General features: G+C 39.4%; 1 protein-coding gene across 1 annotated transcript in view; it reads left to right on the top strand.

Annotated features, from left to right (window-relative positions):
- The window catches only part of LOC124719075, a 94,836-nt gene that overhangs the window by 28,265 nt on the left and 52,420 nt on the right, over window positions 1-14,151 (top strand). The window contains exon 3 of the mRNA XM_047244756.1: window positions 11,056-11,235. Within this exon, the coding sequence (XP_047100712.1) occupies window positions 11,056-11,235 (180 nt within the window). The remainder of the gene's footprint in view (window positions 1-11,055; window positions 11,236-14,151) is intronic.

The following is a 14,151-nucleotide window of genomic DNA, read 5'->3' as shown; positions in this document are numbered from 1 at the left end:
CACTTTCAATATAAACATTAGACTTCTTGTAAGTCACCCATGTTGTCTTAAATTAGACACAATTAAGACACGTGTACTACAGAGTTGGTTTAACAACGACAGAAATCGTAACCATGTCTTGCCTCTAGCAAGTCTGTGTTAAAAGTTACTAAATATCTTTTCCACGCAATTGTTCTTTCGTCACTAACAATAGTCACAGTTACTAAACAGCACAGAATAACACAGAAGTTCCTCGGTGCTGCCGTGTGCTTTCATTATGACTTAGGTCTACCGACTGAACAAGTACTTGCTGGTGCCATTCATCTGCCGTGTCTACAGTCTTCTCGTGATAAACTTTGGACCTGCACACACAGACAGGTGACGCATAGTAGATGGGGTTCCTTTCTCCCCACTCACATCTAAAATATCATGTGTTCGAGTCGGCAGAATTCCGAGAGGTTCTAGAATTTACGATAAAATTCTCGAAGCACTACACATTGTTTGTGTCAAACATGTATTTTGATAAAAATTTGACAGAGAGCTGCCTGCTGGTAAACAAATGTATGAGTACCGTTGAAAATCACAGAAAATGGGTGCATCTGCAAATGGAAAAGTGTGCGTCATCCTTGCACACAGAGTGAAGATGTCAAAGGTGTCTGTGCAACTTACAAAAGGCACCCTAGAAAATCCGTGACATGAGCAAACAATAAACTTAAGACCCTTCAACTAGAGATATTGTGAGTTAGGAAACTGTCTGCATCAGAAATTGTATACACCGGAATTGTTGCAAGCATTCCATTCTGATGACCACACCAAAAGATTTGAATTTTGCACAGAAATTCTAGAGGAAATGGAAGAGGATATTTTTTTTCTGAACAATTATATTTTTTGTATGAATTCACTTTTCATCTTTCTGGTACAGTTGATTGACATAATGCTAGATTTAGGTTTCAGGAGAGTGAAAATCCTATGGTAGTAGTTCAGCACAAATGAGACTCACAAAAAGTGAAAGTCTTCTGTTCAGTTGCCATAAACAAAGTTTACAAAGCATTCTATCTCCCCCCCCCCCCCTCCCCCCCGTCCTCCTATTTTTAAAATTGAACACTGTTGTAGGAATCTTGTATCCAGATATGATAGAAAACTGGCTGTTTCCTCAACTTAAAAGTGATTCATGTAAAGTCGTCCTCCCATAATGTCACATGTGCTTCTTCTCCAACTGTGTTCGATGTCAATGAATAGCACCACTCTAGGATGCTGGTTGAAGGACGAGGAGTGGGTGATCAGTTTATCAGCAGCCTTCTTGGGCCACCAGACCTTATGGCCCTGAGATTTTTATGCATTGGTCTAAACAAGGCAGTTTTTTCGCCTTACATGTGCCTACTTCACTCTAAGATGTGAAATTGTTGAAGGTGTGAATCCGATAGGGACCAGCTCATTGGTCTGTGGGCAGAACTTCATTTTGATGTAACAAATGGTGCTCACATTGAATCAGTGCATAACTGTTGGAACATTGAAATCTAAACCTTTTCCTGTCTCAGGATCATTCAAATTGTGCTTGTACTGTTTGTAGTTTGTGAGAAGTAATTTTTTAAAATCTGCTCCTTCTTTTTGAATAACCAAGTATGTGTTTCTTCAGTTAAAACTTTTTAGGTGAAAGAGCGTACCAATCATAGATTTACCTCTGAAGATACCTTCCACAGTTGGAAACGAAATGTCAAACAATAGTTTTACATGCCGAGCACAGCCTTTCGGCGTTGAAGTTTCGACTTGGGTACATCTGCACCTACATCCGTACTGCACAAGCCACCCAACGGTGTGTGGCGGAGGGTACTTTCAGTACCTCTATCGGTTCTCCCTTCTAAACACCGGCTTTGAAAACCTGTGTTGTATGGTCTGTATGTATTGTTAATGAAGATATTTTATACAAAGATTTTCATTTTGGCTGCATATTCTCATGACCATTTGCCTATATACATCAACAATATTTTAAGTTGGTACTGAGTTGCAGGAGCAGTCAACAGATGGCAGCCACAAACTTGTCAGGTGTTGCATATACGTCATAAATATTGAATGCTCACTTTTGTAAAGTCAAAAAGTACTATTTATGTTGAAGCCTTAGGAGCATTAAAAACTGTCCACTGAAAACACTATTTTGTACCAAATACCTAGTGCCCTGACACTCATCATTGTGTCTTATGTAAAGCAGTACAATTTGTCACTCACGGGTATACTTTCGATGCAAATTAATGTGTTGATAATATCAATGATGTCATATTTCAGTGGCAAGTGATGTAAATGTGACAGTTGAACATGGAAATGTTACAAATACAGGATAAGGACCATTAATTTGGAGTTGGAATAGAGGGTACACTGTTTGTTTGGTCTTCTGAAATGTGGCAGATGATGAATAATTCTAACGAGCCCCATTTCTGTTACACAGGAGTCTCTTATCGTTGCTGCCAGTATACGCTGACAGCTTGGAATGTCTGGAACTCTAAGAGTACGACATAACCCGTGACTTAGCCAGAGAGGCGTTCACTACCGTCGGAAGCTTAAGGAATTTGCAGGAACTCTGGACGTCTGTCCCCGATCAAGTACCACCCGGAGCAGCTGCTCTGGCTTTTACGTAAGTCGTGTGTCGAACACGTAGAGTTCTTACGAATGTATGCAGTATTGGGTTGGAGACGCAGTTTAAAGAGGGGGTGAGAGAAGCAGAGAAGGAAAATGGCTACCGTATTTTCTTGAATCTAAGCCGCATTCGAATCTAAGCCACACATGAAAAATGAGACTCTAAATCGAGGAAAAAAAAAATTTCCCGAATGTAAGCTGCACCTCAAATTTGAGGCTCGAAATTCAAGGGGAGAGAAAAGTTTTAGGCCGCACCTCCAAATCGAAACAAAGTTGGTCCATTATAATATGAGGCATAAATTAGGTTGAATGAATGATGATGCAGCTACAGTAGTTTGGTTTGAGTCGTAAGCTTAGCAGTTAAGCTTTACCAGGTAGCCATTGCTATGTGTCAGGTGCTCCGTCCATATTTATATGGGTACCCTTCCTTTTTCACGTGCTTCATCTGGTTTGAATTGATTGCTTATTTTTCTTTGATCTGATAAGTGCTGTTCTCTTTGTTATAGGTGTTTACGTCACTCTAAGCTGAAAATGCATTACTGTACTGTGTCAATGAGTGTTTTACGACCTATCGCCACTCGCAGCATGGCTTGCTTTTGTACACGCTACCGTCGCTTACAATTTAAAAAAAGAGAGAGAGGAATTGTCTCATTAGCGAAACAATGGCAAGAGACTGCTATTTGTTGTTACTTACACTGCTGCTTTCTTTGATTATGATCAACAAGAACCAAATAATAGACAGTGTATGACAGAAGATGTTCTGAACCAGAGTTAAGCGAAAATTTTTCTCTGTTTGAAAATCTTTGTAGACGCCTCTTTAGTACATTACATTCTGCACTGAAATTAGTCATCTTAGATTTAAAAATCTAGTCAATTGCCGTGCTTCATTTCTGAGTGCATCACAATTAGGCATAAGAATAATACAAATACAAACATGACACGATATGTATACTCTTCCGCATTTGCTGTTGTCTCACTCTAGATTCATAGTTTATTAGGCGGACAGGATTTAAATGAGTTAGCAGCAAACACGAAAGCATACATGGCAAAATGTTTATATTTGTATTATTCGTATGGTGAAGAGAATACTGCATGTGATTCACAATTCATAAAAGTTCCTATTAGCAACCATATCTTCTCACAGGTAGGAAAAAATCAGAAAGTAGATTTGGCCATATTGACAAACATCCCAAACAGTTTTGCCAGTCGGATTTTTGTAGTACATTGAAATGCTGCTACATCCGAAGATGAACAATACAAAATTTGTATTTACGTCGTTAGATAATGTATGAAAATGCAGTGGTTGAAACTCGTCTCGGAGAAAAAAGATAGTCTTCCACCTTTTTTTTTAAATTTATTTACTGACGCAGAGGTTTTGGCGCCAGTATTTATCTTTGTGCCTGCAAAGCATGCCTGTGTAGCGCTACATATATTCGACGGCAGAAGTTAGTTGTGGCGGCACCTACCAACATTTTTAAGAACTTCCGCTTACTTTGCATTTGATTCTAAGCCACAGGCAGTTTTTTGGATTACGAAAACCAGAAAAATAGTGCGGCTTGGATTTGAGTAAATATGGTATGCAGGTGCTCTGTAGGGATAAGAAGCATGTGTGAGGCTGGAGTGAGAGCATTGGAGGGTATAGAGGCTGACAGAGGGAGGGGCCAGCAGACTTACAGGAACAAAGAATATATTGCGAGTAGAGTCCCCGCCTGCAGAACTGAGGAAAGCGGATGTTGGTAGGAAGAATCCAGGTGGCACGAACATTTAAAAAACCACACAGAGTGACCCACTGAGTAGGTAACTACTGTATTTACCTGATTATAAGATGAGGTTTCTTCCCAAATTTACCGTTCAAAACATACAAGATCATCTTATATTCACAGATTAAACTGCTGCTGCTGAGATTAACATTTTAACATTGTTTAACAGAGTACATAGGGGGCATCTTACATTTACAGATGAAGCTTTGCCAGCAGAGGTCACGTAAAGTTTTATTTTGAAGAATTCAGAAGAGCAGGGCCGGGCAAATGATATTTGCATTGAAAGAGTCTCCAGATTTCCCAATAGAAACATTAATACTAATTTTTAAGTAAACGTAACATTCAGAAGTGGAAATGTTGTCATCCAAAAAACAATGCTCGATTCTGAACCCAGACCAATATTTTATTTGATTGGGAGAGACTGAAATGATTTATTAAGTGCATTGAAGGTGAGAAATTCGCTTGCTGTTCATGTATTAGAAGAATGGGTAAAAACATTACCAGCTTTTAATCAGCTTTAGAACATGGTGACATTCAGATGAAAAACGAGGAAAATTAATCGAGAATTAGATTTCTAATTAAGAAAATAAATCATATTAGATTGACTGTAATTGTTACTGCAAGAATAAATTACAGTGGCAAGACTCGTCAGGAGACACTGCTGACAGACATCAATAGGTCGTGGGACGAGCAATAGTTTAAGAATTGGACTGAATCGTAATGGAAAACTATATTTATGTATCGGTTGTGGTTGTCGTTGTTGTTACATCTGACTTGCACTCTGGGAGATATTGTAGTCTGTGTTTTGTAGTATCTCAAGCAGAGTTCTACATGAGGCTTAGTGGGGGAACAGCTTGGTGGAGAACTAGGATGAGTATGGGATGGGGAGTGGAGTAGTGAGCACATGGGAAATTATGTTGTGTTGCCAACCGTGGTAATCTGTACCACGTACTCTGTCATTTTATGTACATCTGGCATGTTTAAACTGCAGTTTGCCTGAATCCTTTCATATTCGGAACTGAATTGACTTTAAGACTGGACAAACACAGAGCAGTAGTATTCATTTCTGCAGCAGACAGTAAGTCTGTGTAGGGGCCAGTGGAGTAGTTGTGTGTTTCACAATGTAGGGTTATCGATGTTCACTGTGATGTATGACGGGCATGAAAGGATATGTGTCAGCTGCCTGTTCTGTGTAGCTAATGAGAGAGTGGTGGGCAGATGGTGTGCTTGTGAGAGACACTGCAAAATCCCCACATCTGTACAAAAGCAAAATCCTACATGTATTTGGATGAAAACAACTGTATTCTGAGATCCCACGGTAATCACATCAGAAATTGCAACATATTTGGAGGAAACAGTGAAATATTTGTGAGAATGTAGATATAAATGTTGCGCTTGTGTTATTAGCATGATGATGATTAAAAGTACTGATACCGCAGATGGCAAATTAGTAAATGGAAAAATGTAGAAAAGAATACAGACTGCAAGTTAATGGAAACCATTTCTTTTAGTTTGTTTATTTCTCCTTGCATTATCAAGATGTAGTCAATCAATAAATAGCATAAATTGACTAAACGAACACTGTTCTTAGCCCTGTCTCACAATTTATTACGAATGTTATTGCACGACCTAGATTTCGGGTTATAAACCCATTTTCGAGTACAGTACTGATTCCCAAAGATGATAATACATCGATAAACGTGATTACGAGGCAAAGATAATCTCAACTACCTGGGTATCAATCCATAGCTTAATGTACACTTGCATCAATGACCATTTTTTTAAACAAATTACATCCATTATTACACATTCACCAATTATACTACAATGACTGGACTAAAGTTATGCATCAGGTAAGACTTTTTTAACTACGATGGACTGGGGCCCAAAGTTGTGCTTCCATCCTGGGGTTGTGATCTCATCTAAAAGTGGTGAATAGTTGCGATCATGACCCCAGGATAGAAGCAAAACTTTGGGCCCCAGTCCATCATAGTTAAAAATGTCTTAGCTGATGCATGACTTTAGTCCAGTCATTGTAGTATAATTGGTGAATGTGTAATAGTAGATAGTCGTTAAAAAAATGGTCATTGATGTAAGTGTACATTAAGCTATGGATTGATACCCAGGTAGTTGAGATTATCTTTGCCTCTTCATCACGTTTATTGATGTATTATCTTTGAGGATCAGTAATGTACTTGAAAATGGGCTTATAAACCGATACCTAGGTTGTGCAATAACATTAATAATAAATTGTGAGACAAGGCTAGAAACAGTGTTTGTTTAGTTAATTTACAATGTTTCAATAAGGACTCACAGTTAATTCAATTAAAATGGCATAAATTTAGAACAGGTATAATGTTAACTTTTTAGGCAGATACTTTGTCAATAAAATAGTTGTAATTTTGATTGCTCAAGAATATGTTAAAAAATTTTTTCTTAAGAAGCCACTTGAATAAAAGGGGCTCACCATAAAATCAGGGTCATCTTACCCTCATGTAAATATGGTATGGTGGGCTGTTTGTTATTAGAAACATGTACTGAGCCAGCAGAAGTTAGGTCTCTCAGCCGTCATGGCTACTCAAGTTTGGTGGCTTCAAATGAACCAACCAACCAAAGATCTGGCAGTTCTAATGTAAATGTTATAAAGTAAAGGAGGCCAGAGAGCAGAAGTGTAGGGTTTTCAGAAGAAACCCTTTGGCGAGCTAGAGAACACACACACACACACACACACACACACACACACACACACACACACACACACACACAGACAGAGAGAGAGAGAGAGAGAGAGAGAGAGAGAGAGAGAGAGAGAGAGAGAGAGATGTGCCTATATTGTGTAGGCTGGACACATGTCATGTATCTACATCTACATCCATACTCTGCAAGCCACACCTGACGGTGTGTGGCGGAGGGTAACTTGAGTACCTCTATTGGTTCTCCCTTCTATTCCAATCTCGTATTGTTCGTGGAAAAGAGGATTGTCGGTATGCCTCTGTGTGGACTCTAATCTCTCTTGATTTTATCTTCATGGTCTCTTCGCGAGATATACATAGGAGGGAGCAAATATACTGCTTGACTCCTCTGTGAAGGTATGTTCTCGAAACCAACAAAAGCCCGTACTGAGCTACTGAGCGTCTCTCCTGCAGAGTCTTCCACTGGAGTTTATCTACCATCTCCATAACGCTTTCGTGATTACTAAATGATCCTGTAACGAAGCGCGCTGCTCTCTGTTGGATCTTCTCTCTCTCTTCTATTAACCCTATCTGCTACAGATCCCACACTGCTGAGCAGTATTCAAGCAGTGGGCGAACAAGCGTACTGTAACCTACTTCCTTTGTTTTCAGATTGCATTTCCTTAGGATTCTTCCAATGAATCTCAGTCTGTCATCTGCTTTACCGACGATCAACTTTATATGAGCATTACATTTTAAATCACTCCTAATACGTACTCCCAGATAATTTATGGAATTAACTGTTTCCAGTTGCTGACCTGCTATATTGTAGCTAAATGATAAAGGATCTTTCTTTCTATGTATTCACAGCACATTACACTTGTCTACATTGAGATTCGATTGCCATTCCCTGCACCATGCGTCAATTTGCTGCAGATCCTCCTGCATTTCAGTACAATTTTCCAATGTTACAACCTCTTGATATACCACAGCATCATCCGCAAAAAGCCTCTGTGAACTTCCGATGTCATCCACAAGGTCATTTATGTATATTGTGAATAGCAACAGTCCTACGACACTCCCCTGCGGCACACCTGAAATCACTCTTACTTCGGAAGACTTCTCTCCATTGAGAATGACATGCTGCATTCTGTTATCTAGGAACTCTTCAATCCATCACACAATTGGTCTGATAGTCCATATGCTCTTACTTTGTTCGTTAAACGACTGTGGGGAACTGTATCAAATGGCTTGCGGAAGTCAAGAAACACGGCATCTACCTGTGAACCCATGTCTATGGCCCTCTGAGTCTCGTGGACTAATAGCGCGAGCTGGATTTCACATGATCGTCTTTTTTGAAACCCATGCTGATTCCCACAGAGTAGATTTCTAGTTTCCAGAAAAGTCATTATACTCGAACATAATACATGTTCCAAAATTCTACAACTGATTGACGTTAGAGATATAGGTCTATAGTTCTGCACATCTGTTCGACGTCCCTTCTTGAAAACGGGGATGACCTGTGCCCTTTTCCAATCCTTTGTGTGTGTATGTTAGTTGAGTACATGACAAAATTAATCACCAAGACTACTGTCTTCATGAGTCTTCGAGGAATATAGTGTGTGTGTGTGTGTGTGTGTGTGTGTGTGTGTGTGTGTGTGTGTGTGTGTGTGTGTGTGTGTGTGTGTGTGTAACATTTTAACATTTTTGCTTTTCATATTTATGTTTCCAAAGAAAAAAAAAACACTTAAAGAAAGATTTTCACAATTCCTGTTAGAGGTTCCTAAGGGTTGTGAAGGTGACTTGTCAGATAAAATCTGGTAAGGAACCCATGTCTCCACGTCTACAAATTTACCATTTGGACGCAACAGAAGTTTGAATGTTGGATCACTTTTGTGTTCTTCACTTCACCATATGCAGACACGCACACAGTGGAGGTAATGAGCTCTGACTTTTTGTAGGTGCATGCATTACAGTCAGTGTTTAGAGTACTCATTCTATGTAGTGAAGGACATTCTCTCCAAAGTCGAGAGTTTGGCCAGTCTGTGAAGCACCACATAAGATTGCTATGGTTGTAAATGTACCAGTTTCTTGGAACCATTGCTGTAGTCGGAGGAAAATGGTACACGATGTCATTATTACAACAGCTTGTGACAACAGCACACTCTTCTCGGTGGCTGTGTGTGCTGTGAAGTGGAGGAGACTGATGACCTCAGAAGTTAAGTCGCATAGTGCTCAGAGCCATTTGAAGTGGAGGACTCAAAAGTTTCTGATCTTCAAACTTATTTTACATTCAAAGAGACATGGGCTCATTGTGAAAAACTTGTATACTGAGTCCCCTACAAGTCCCCTACAAGTCCTACAAGACTGCAATAGGAATTGTAAAACACTCTGTTGCCAGAAAGCAGACTCTGGACCAAGGATGAAAGATGAATTGTCAAAGTTTGTAATCTCTACAACATATAAGTTGACAAGTAAACTAATAATGTGAACACAGGTCTTGTACCAGTTGGTCACAGTCAGCAAGGCTTCCACCACAAAGCATATCTGTGGTAATGGGTGATACTTCCGCGTGAGATGTGCCACAGATGTATACATTTTAAGAAACTTTTATTTTCACAATCTGTTGTATGACATAAATGACTGAGTAGTTTTGGTCATATGTAAGACAGAGAAAAACGATGTGACTGATCAATTCGGAGCACAGAAGAGGGCATAGAATTGACAAAAAATTTCTGAATAACTGTAGTTCGTAACTGCATCGTTGAGGAACTACAGCTGATCGGTGATGAGAACATGGAAAAGTGTGTGCATTTGAACTAACTTTCTGCAGCATAATTACCTTTTACACTAAAGAGCCCAGTTACTATTTAAATTAGCTGCAGATGACAGTTTCAGTAGATCTGTCAAACTTGGTAAAACAATTCATATCCACAGCTAGTTACTCGACACGTGAATTTTCTGTTATGTTTACTGGGTAATGGTAGACTACTAAATCCAATTATGCTAACAGTACTGTAATGTCATTAATTTGTGAAGATACTAATTGGTACTGGAGAAACAGCACTGCACTAAGGTAGATTAAAACTGTGTGCTGGACCGAGACTCGAACTCGGGACCTTTGCCTCTCGCAGGACATGAGTCGTGCTTGGGTAGTTCAGATGGTAGAGCACTTCCCTGCAAAAGACAAAGGTCCCGAGTTCGAGTCTCGGCCGGCACACAGTTTTAATCTGCCAGGAAGTTTCATATCAGCGTCCACTCTGCTGCAGAGTGAAAATCTCATTCTGCACTAAGATAGTTGACATGAGGTACTGTAAGTTTCAGTGTTGTTAATACTGAAATGTAAAGGCTATACGTTCTTTTTTTTTTTCTAATGTAGAGATAGCCTGAATTAACTTTTATTCTAACAAGTTCAGTAGCACTTTATTCTGACAAAATTACACTGCTAGACACATCCTCGTATCAGACACACTTCTGTGTGCTTGTAGCTGATCGGCTGCTGTTTTACAGCGGGCGCTTCCCAACAGTGAAATTTTGCTCAAATCGAGGTTGCCTATGTCGCTCTGATCTCGTGTTCTGGCCGGTTTTATTTTCCAACCCTATATAATGATCACCTCGATATCCGAGTGTCCCCACAGCCTGTGATCAGTCGAGCATATCTGAAACAAATTGAAATTAGGATTTTAATATCTGGAAAATTAATATAGTTACAATTTCCTTATTTTAGTGTTCTAAAATTGTACTTGCTCCAAATCACATAGCGCCTCGGGTCATTTGACTTGGATATTTCCAAAAAATGTAGTGTTGTGACCTATATCCTTTCAAAAGAGTTACTTTCTTGTGGCACCCGATTAGCATCCTAAAGTTATAAAAACTGGTGAGCAGGGTGTGTCCTGTCATTGTGAGCAGAACGTGTTAGATTGCTGTCTCTTATTATTATTATTATTATTATTTTTCATTATAAAGACAAAATAATGTGGCACAACATAAACTGTGTACTCGATTGTGTTTTTAAGGAATGGAGGACTACAAGAACTGAAAGTGCTGAGTCTGCCGTATGGATATGGCGTGGAAGATAACACAGTAATTGCCAACAGCCACGGATGTCCCTCTTTGCTGCAGCTCTCCATCACTCACTCTAGGAAGCTGTCGCCTGCTGCCTTCTCGGAGATCGACCGTCTGGAACATCTCGAAGTGTAAGCAGCGTAGTGCAAACAGAGTAATTGGCTGGGTAATGAAACCGTAACTGGTGAAGTAGCTGAGAACTGTGTGAGTCACTCGTAAATGTCATGACTGAAATTGAGTTAAAAAAGAATCGTAAGTCCAGACATTAAATAAAATATGCAGCTGTCTATTAAAACTGCAATATCACAGAGGTAGAATGGAACAATTGTCAAATCTGCACAAAGTTTACTACTGTTTCTCCCCAAGTATAAGACAACCCTGAATATGAGATGATCTCCCCAAACCCCTGCACTCTGCTCATCTGTGAAGCTTCTTTAGAAACATTTATTTTAACATACCCTGACTAATCAGAGTAACAAACTGTTTTATTACAATGAAATGAACACCCTTAACTGCTTACAGGCGTTGACATACGTCAATGGGGACAGATGAAAATGTGTGCCCCGACCGGGACTCGAACCCGGGATCTCCTGCCTACATGGTAGACACTCTATCCATCTGAGCCACCGAGGACACAGAGGATAGCGCAACTGCAGGGATTTATCTCTGGCACGCCTCCCGCGAAACCCACATTCTCAACATATTGTCCCGCACTACATTCGTAGTTCCACCGCCCATTATACTCATTACTCGCATTGCCGATTCCCGTAAGAGTTCGGGCACTGTTTGTGCATTCGCACAGAAGAAGAAGATGGTCAAGTGGCCGGTGAGCCTTAACTATATATTTACTAAGATGGTATCTGTTCTTTCGGACATGTCCGAAAGAACAGATACCATCTTAGTAAATATAAAACTGTTTTATTGACATAATGTTTCTGTCTCAAATGTTAGCATTGTACCTATTCTAAACTTATTCCATTTGTGACTGTCTATATTTTGATAATACAAGGAGCATGAACCCCTCAACAATTTTTTTTTTTTTTTTTTTTTTTTTTCCAAATTATGTTGCAAAAAATAATAATTTTATATTAATGAAAAACATTACATACTGAAATATAAAGATGGCTTTTAGAGCTCAAAACTATAAGTTACAAAATTTTTAAAATCACCAATAATACAATCCCGAGCATACTCAGGCACTAGACTTTGACTAAAATATCTGAAACTTGAAATCATTTTTTAGTTTCTGTGTAGCTGTCAATTCTAAGCACGTATTTCACAATGGTTTCCTGTGAACAGAAATCTCGTAGGAGCTGCCCAGAGCACATTTGACGTATTTATCTCATACCACCAGTGCGTACTTGTCACTCGACTGACGAACTGTCGTCACTTTCAGTCTCTAATGAAGTAACGTCACATTCTTCTTCACTTTCTAAGCTGCTTTAATTTGATACCAAACTCAGGATCACTGTAGTAATCCTTTTTAAAAGCATTGCATAAACAATACAGGAGAAAGGCTGAGAAGCACTTGTTTCACTGTTGAGCATCTAAAGCTGCACACAGTTAAGACGATACCTAGTGGCAACCACCTCAAACAAAACACGATGGCCAGGTACAAATACAATACCACGTGCCCTGTAGTGGCTGAACACTCAATTATCAGTGCTGAAACAGATATAAATGGAGTTTTATTCTTTCAGAGGTCTATTTTGAAGCTGCCCAAGTACACTAGCGATTTTAAGTATGTGTCAAATTAATAAAATTGAGGTAACTCAGGGTTTTATGATAAGGAGTTAAAATAAAGGAAAAGATATGGTTTTCATTAACATGTGGACTGTTTTCTTTTCTACCTCTTTTGCCTCTAACCCTGTTTTCTGTGGTACCACTGTTTGTAATCATCATCCTAATAGTACAACTGTGAAATTTATATATTTGCTATCACAATTATTTGTCTGTTTATCAGAATACATTACAATTTCGAAGGTTTTGATGGGAACTGAGAACACATCTGCCATCCCCCTTTCCCCTGCCCTTCCAAATTCTTCAAAACTGATCTGCATGTGACCTCAAAGCTTCATCTCTAAATGTATTATGACCTTTATATGCACTACTAAACAATGTGAAAATGTTGACTGCATCAGCAACAGCTTCATCTGTGAATGAGATGAGATGATCCTGCAGTTTAGGAATGATGAGTTTAGGGAAAGCCTCATCTTATAATCAAGTAAATACAGTAAATGTTTGTATATGCAGACAATCAGTATTTCAGCGCAATCTCACAAAATGCTATCTTCTTTATGTAAGGAAATATTACACTGTGGGTTTCTCATTAAGAAATTGCACTAGATGTCATTTGCGAAAAGACCACATTATACCTCTAGTAAGATGGAGAAATGTAAACTGGGATGTGTCAGAATACAACAGCAGCAGGCTCATGGCTTGTAGACTCTGTAGTGTGTCATTCAGCAATATTACAGCTCACATTGGTTGGGATCCCACAACTGTAGTGTGAATACAAAAATGACAGTTTTGGAGATCTGTACTAGAGCCGATGCAGGATCTCGACAGAGACTGTCACCTGAGAGGACAGACACATTGTTCCCTCAGCTGTGCAGGATTGTATAGCCGTGTTATGTTCATAGTCAGGAAACAGGTTGTTTGCAACAAGACAAGTATACGACGTGGACCGTCTGACGATATCGGCAGCATCGATGGCTGTTGGCACAGCGACAACTGTTGCAGCTTCCCTTCACATGGCACCAGAGAGAGTTCTCGCCACCCACCTAGCCTTAATTTAATGTCTTCCATCTCAGCATTTCTTCACAGTAACTGCTCTTTTCTTCAGGCCGTTTTATTTTTCTACATGTTTCATTTTCTTACCCGTCTACTTTTCACTGCCCAACCCCACCTCTGTTACGTACAATGCACTTATCTTTTCACTCTTATTAACTCTTGCACAATGTTCTCTGTATTGCATATTACCCCATCTTCCATCTTTAAGCTCTTGGTTTTCAAATCTCGCCCGGTGCAGTCCCCAAAAGTCTGTC

This window comes from Schistocerca piceifrons, chromosome 10 (genome assembly GCF_021461385.2).
Source record: "Schistocerca piceifrons isolate TAMUIC-IGC-003096 chromosome 10, iqSchPice1.1, whole genome shotgun sequence".
In the NCBI taxonomy this organism is placed as follows: domain Eukaryota; kingdom Metazoa; phylum Arthropoda; class Insecta; order Orthoptera; family Acrididae; genus Schistocerca; species Schistocerca piceifrons.
This window is presented reverse-complemented; position numbering and strand designations above follow the sequence as displayed.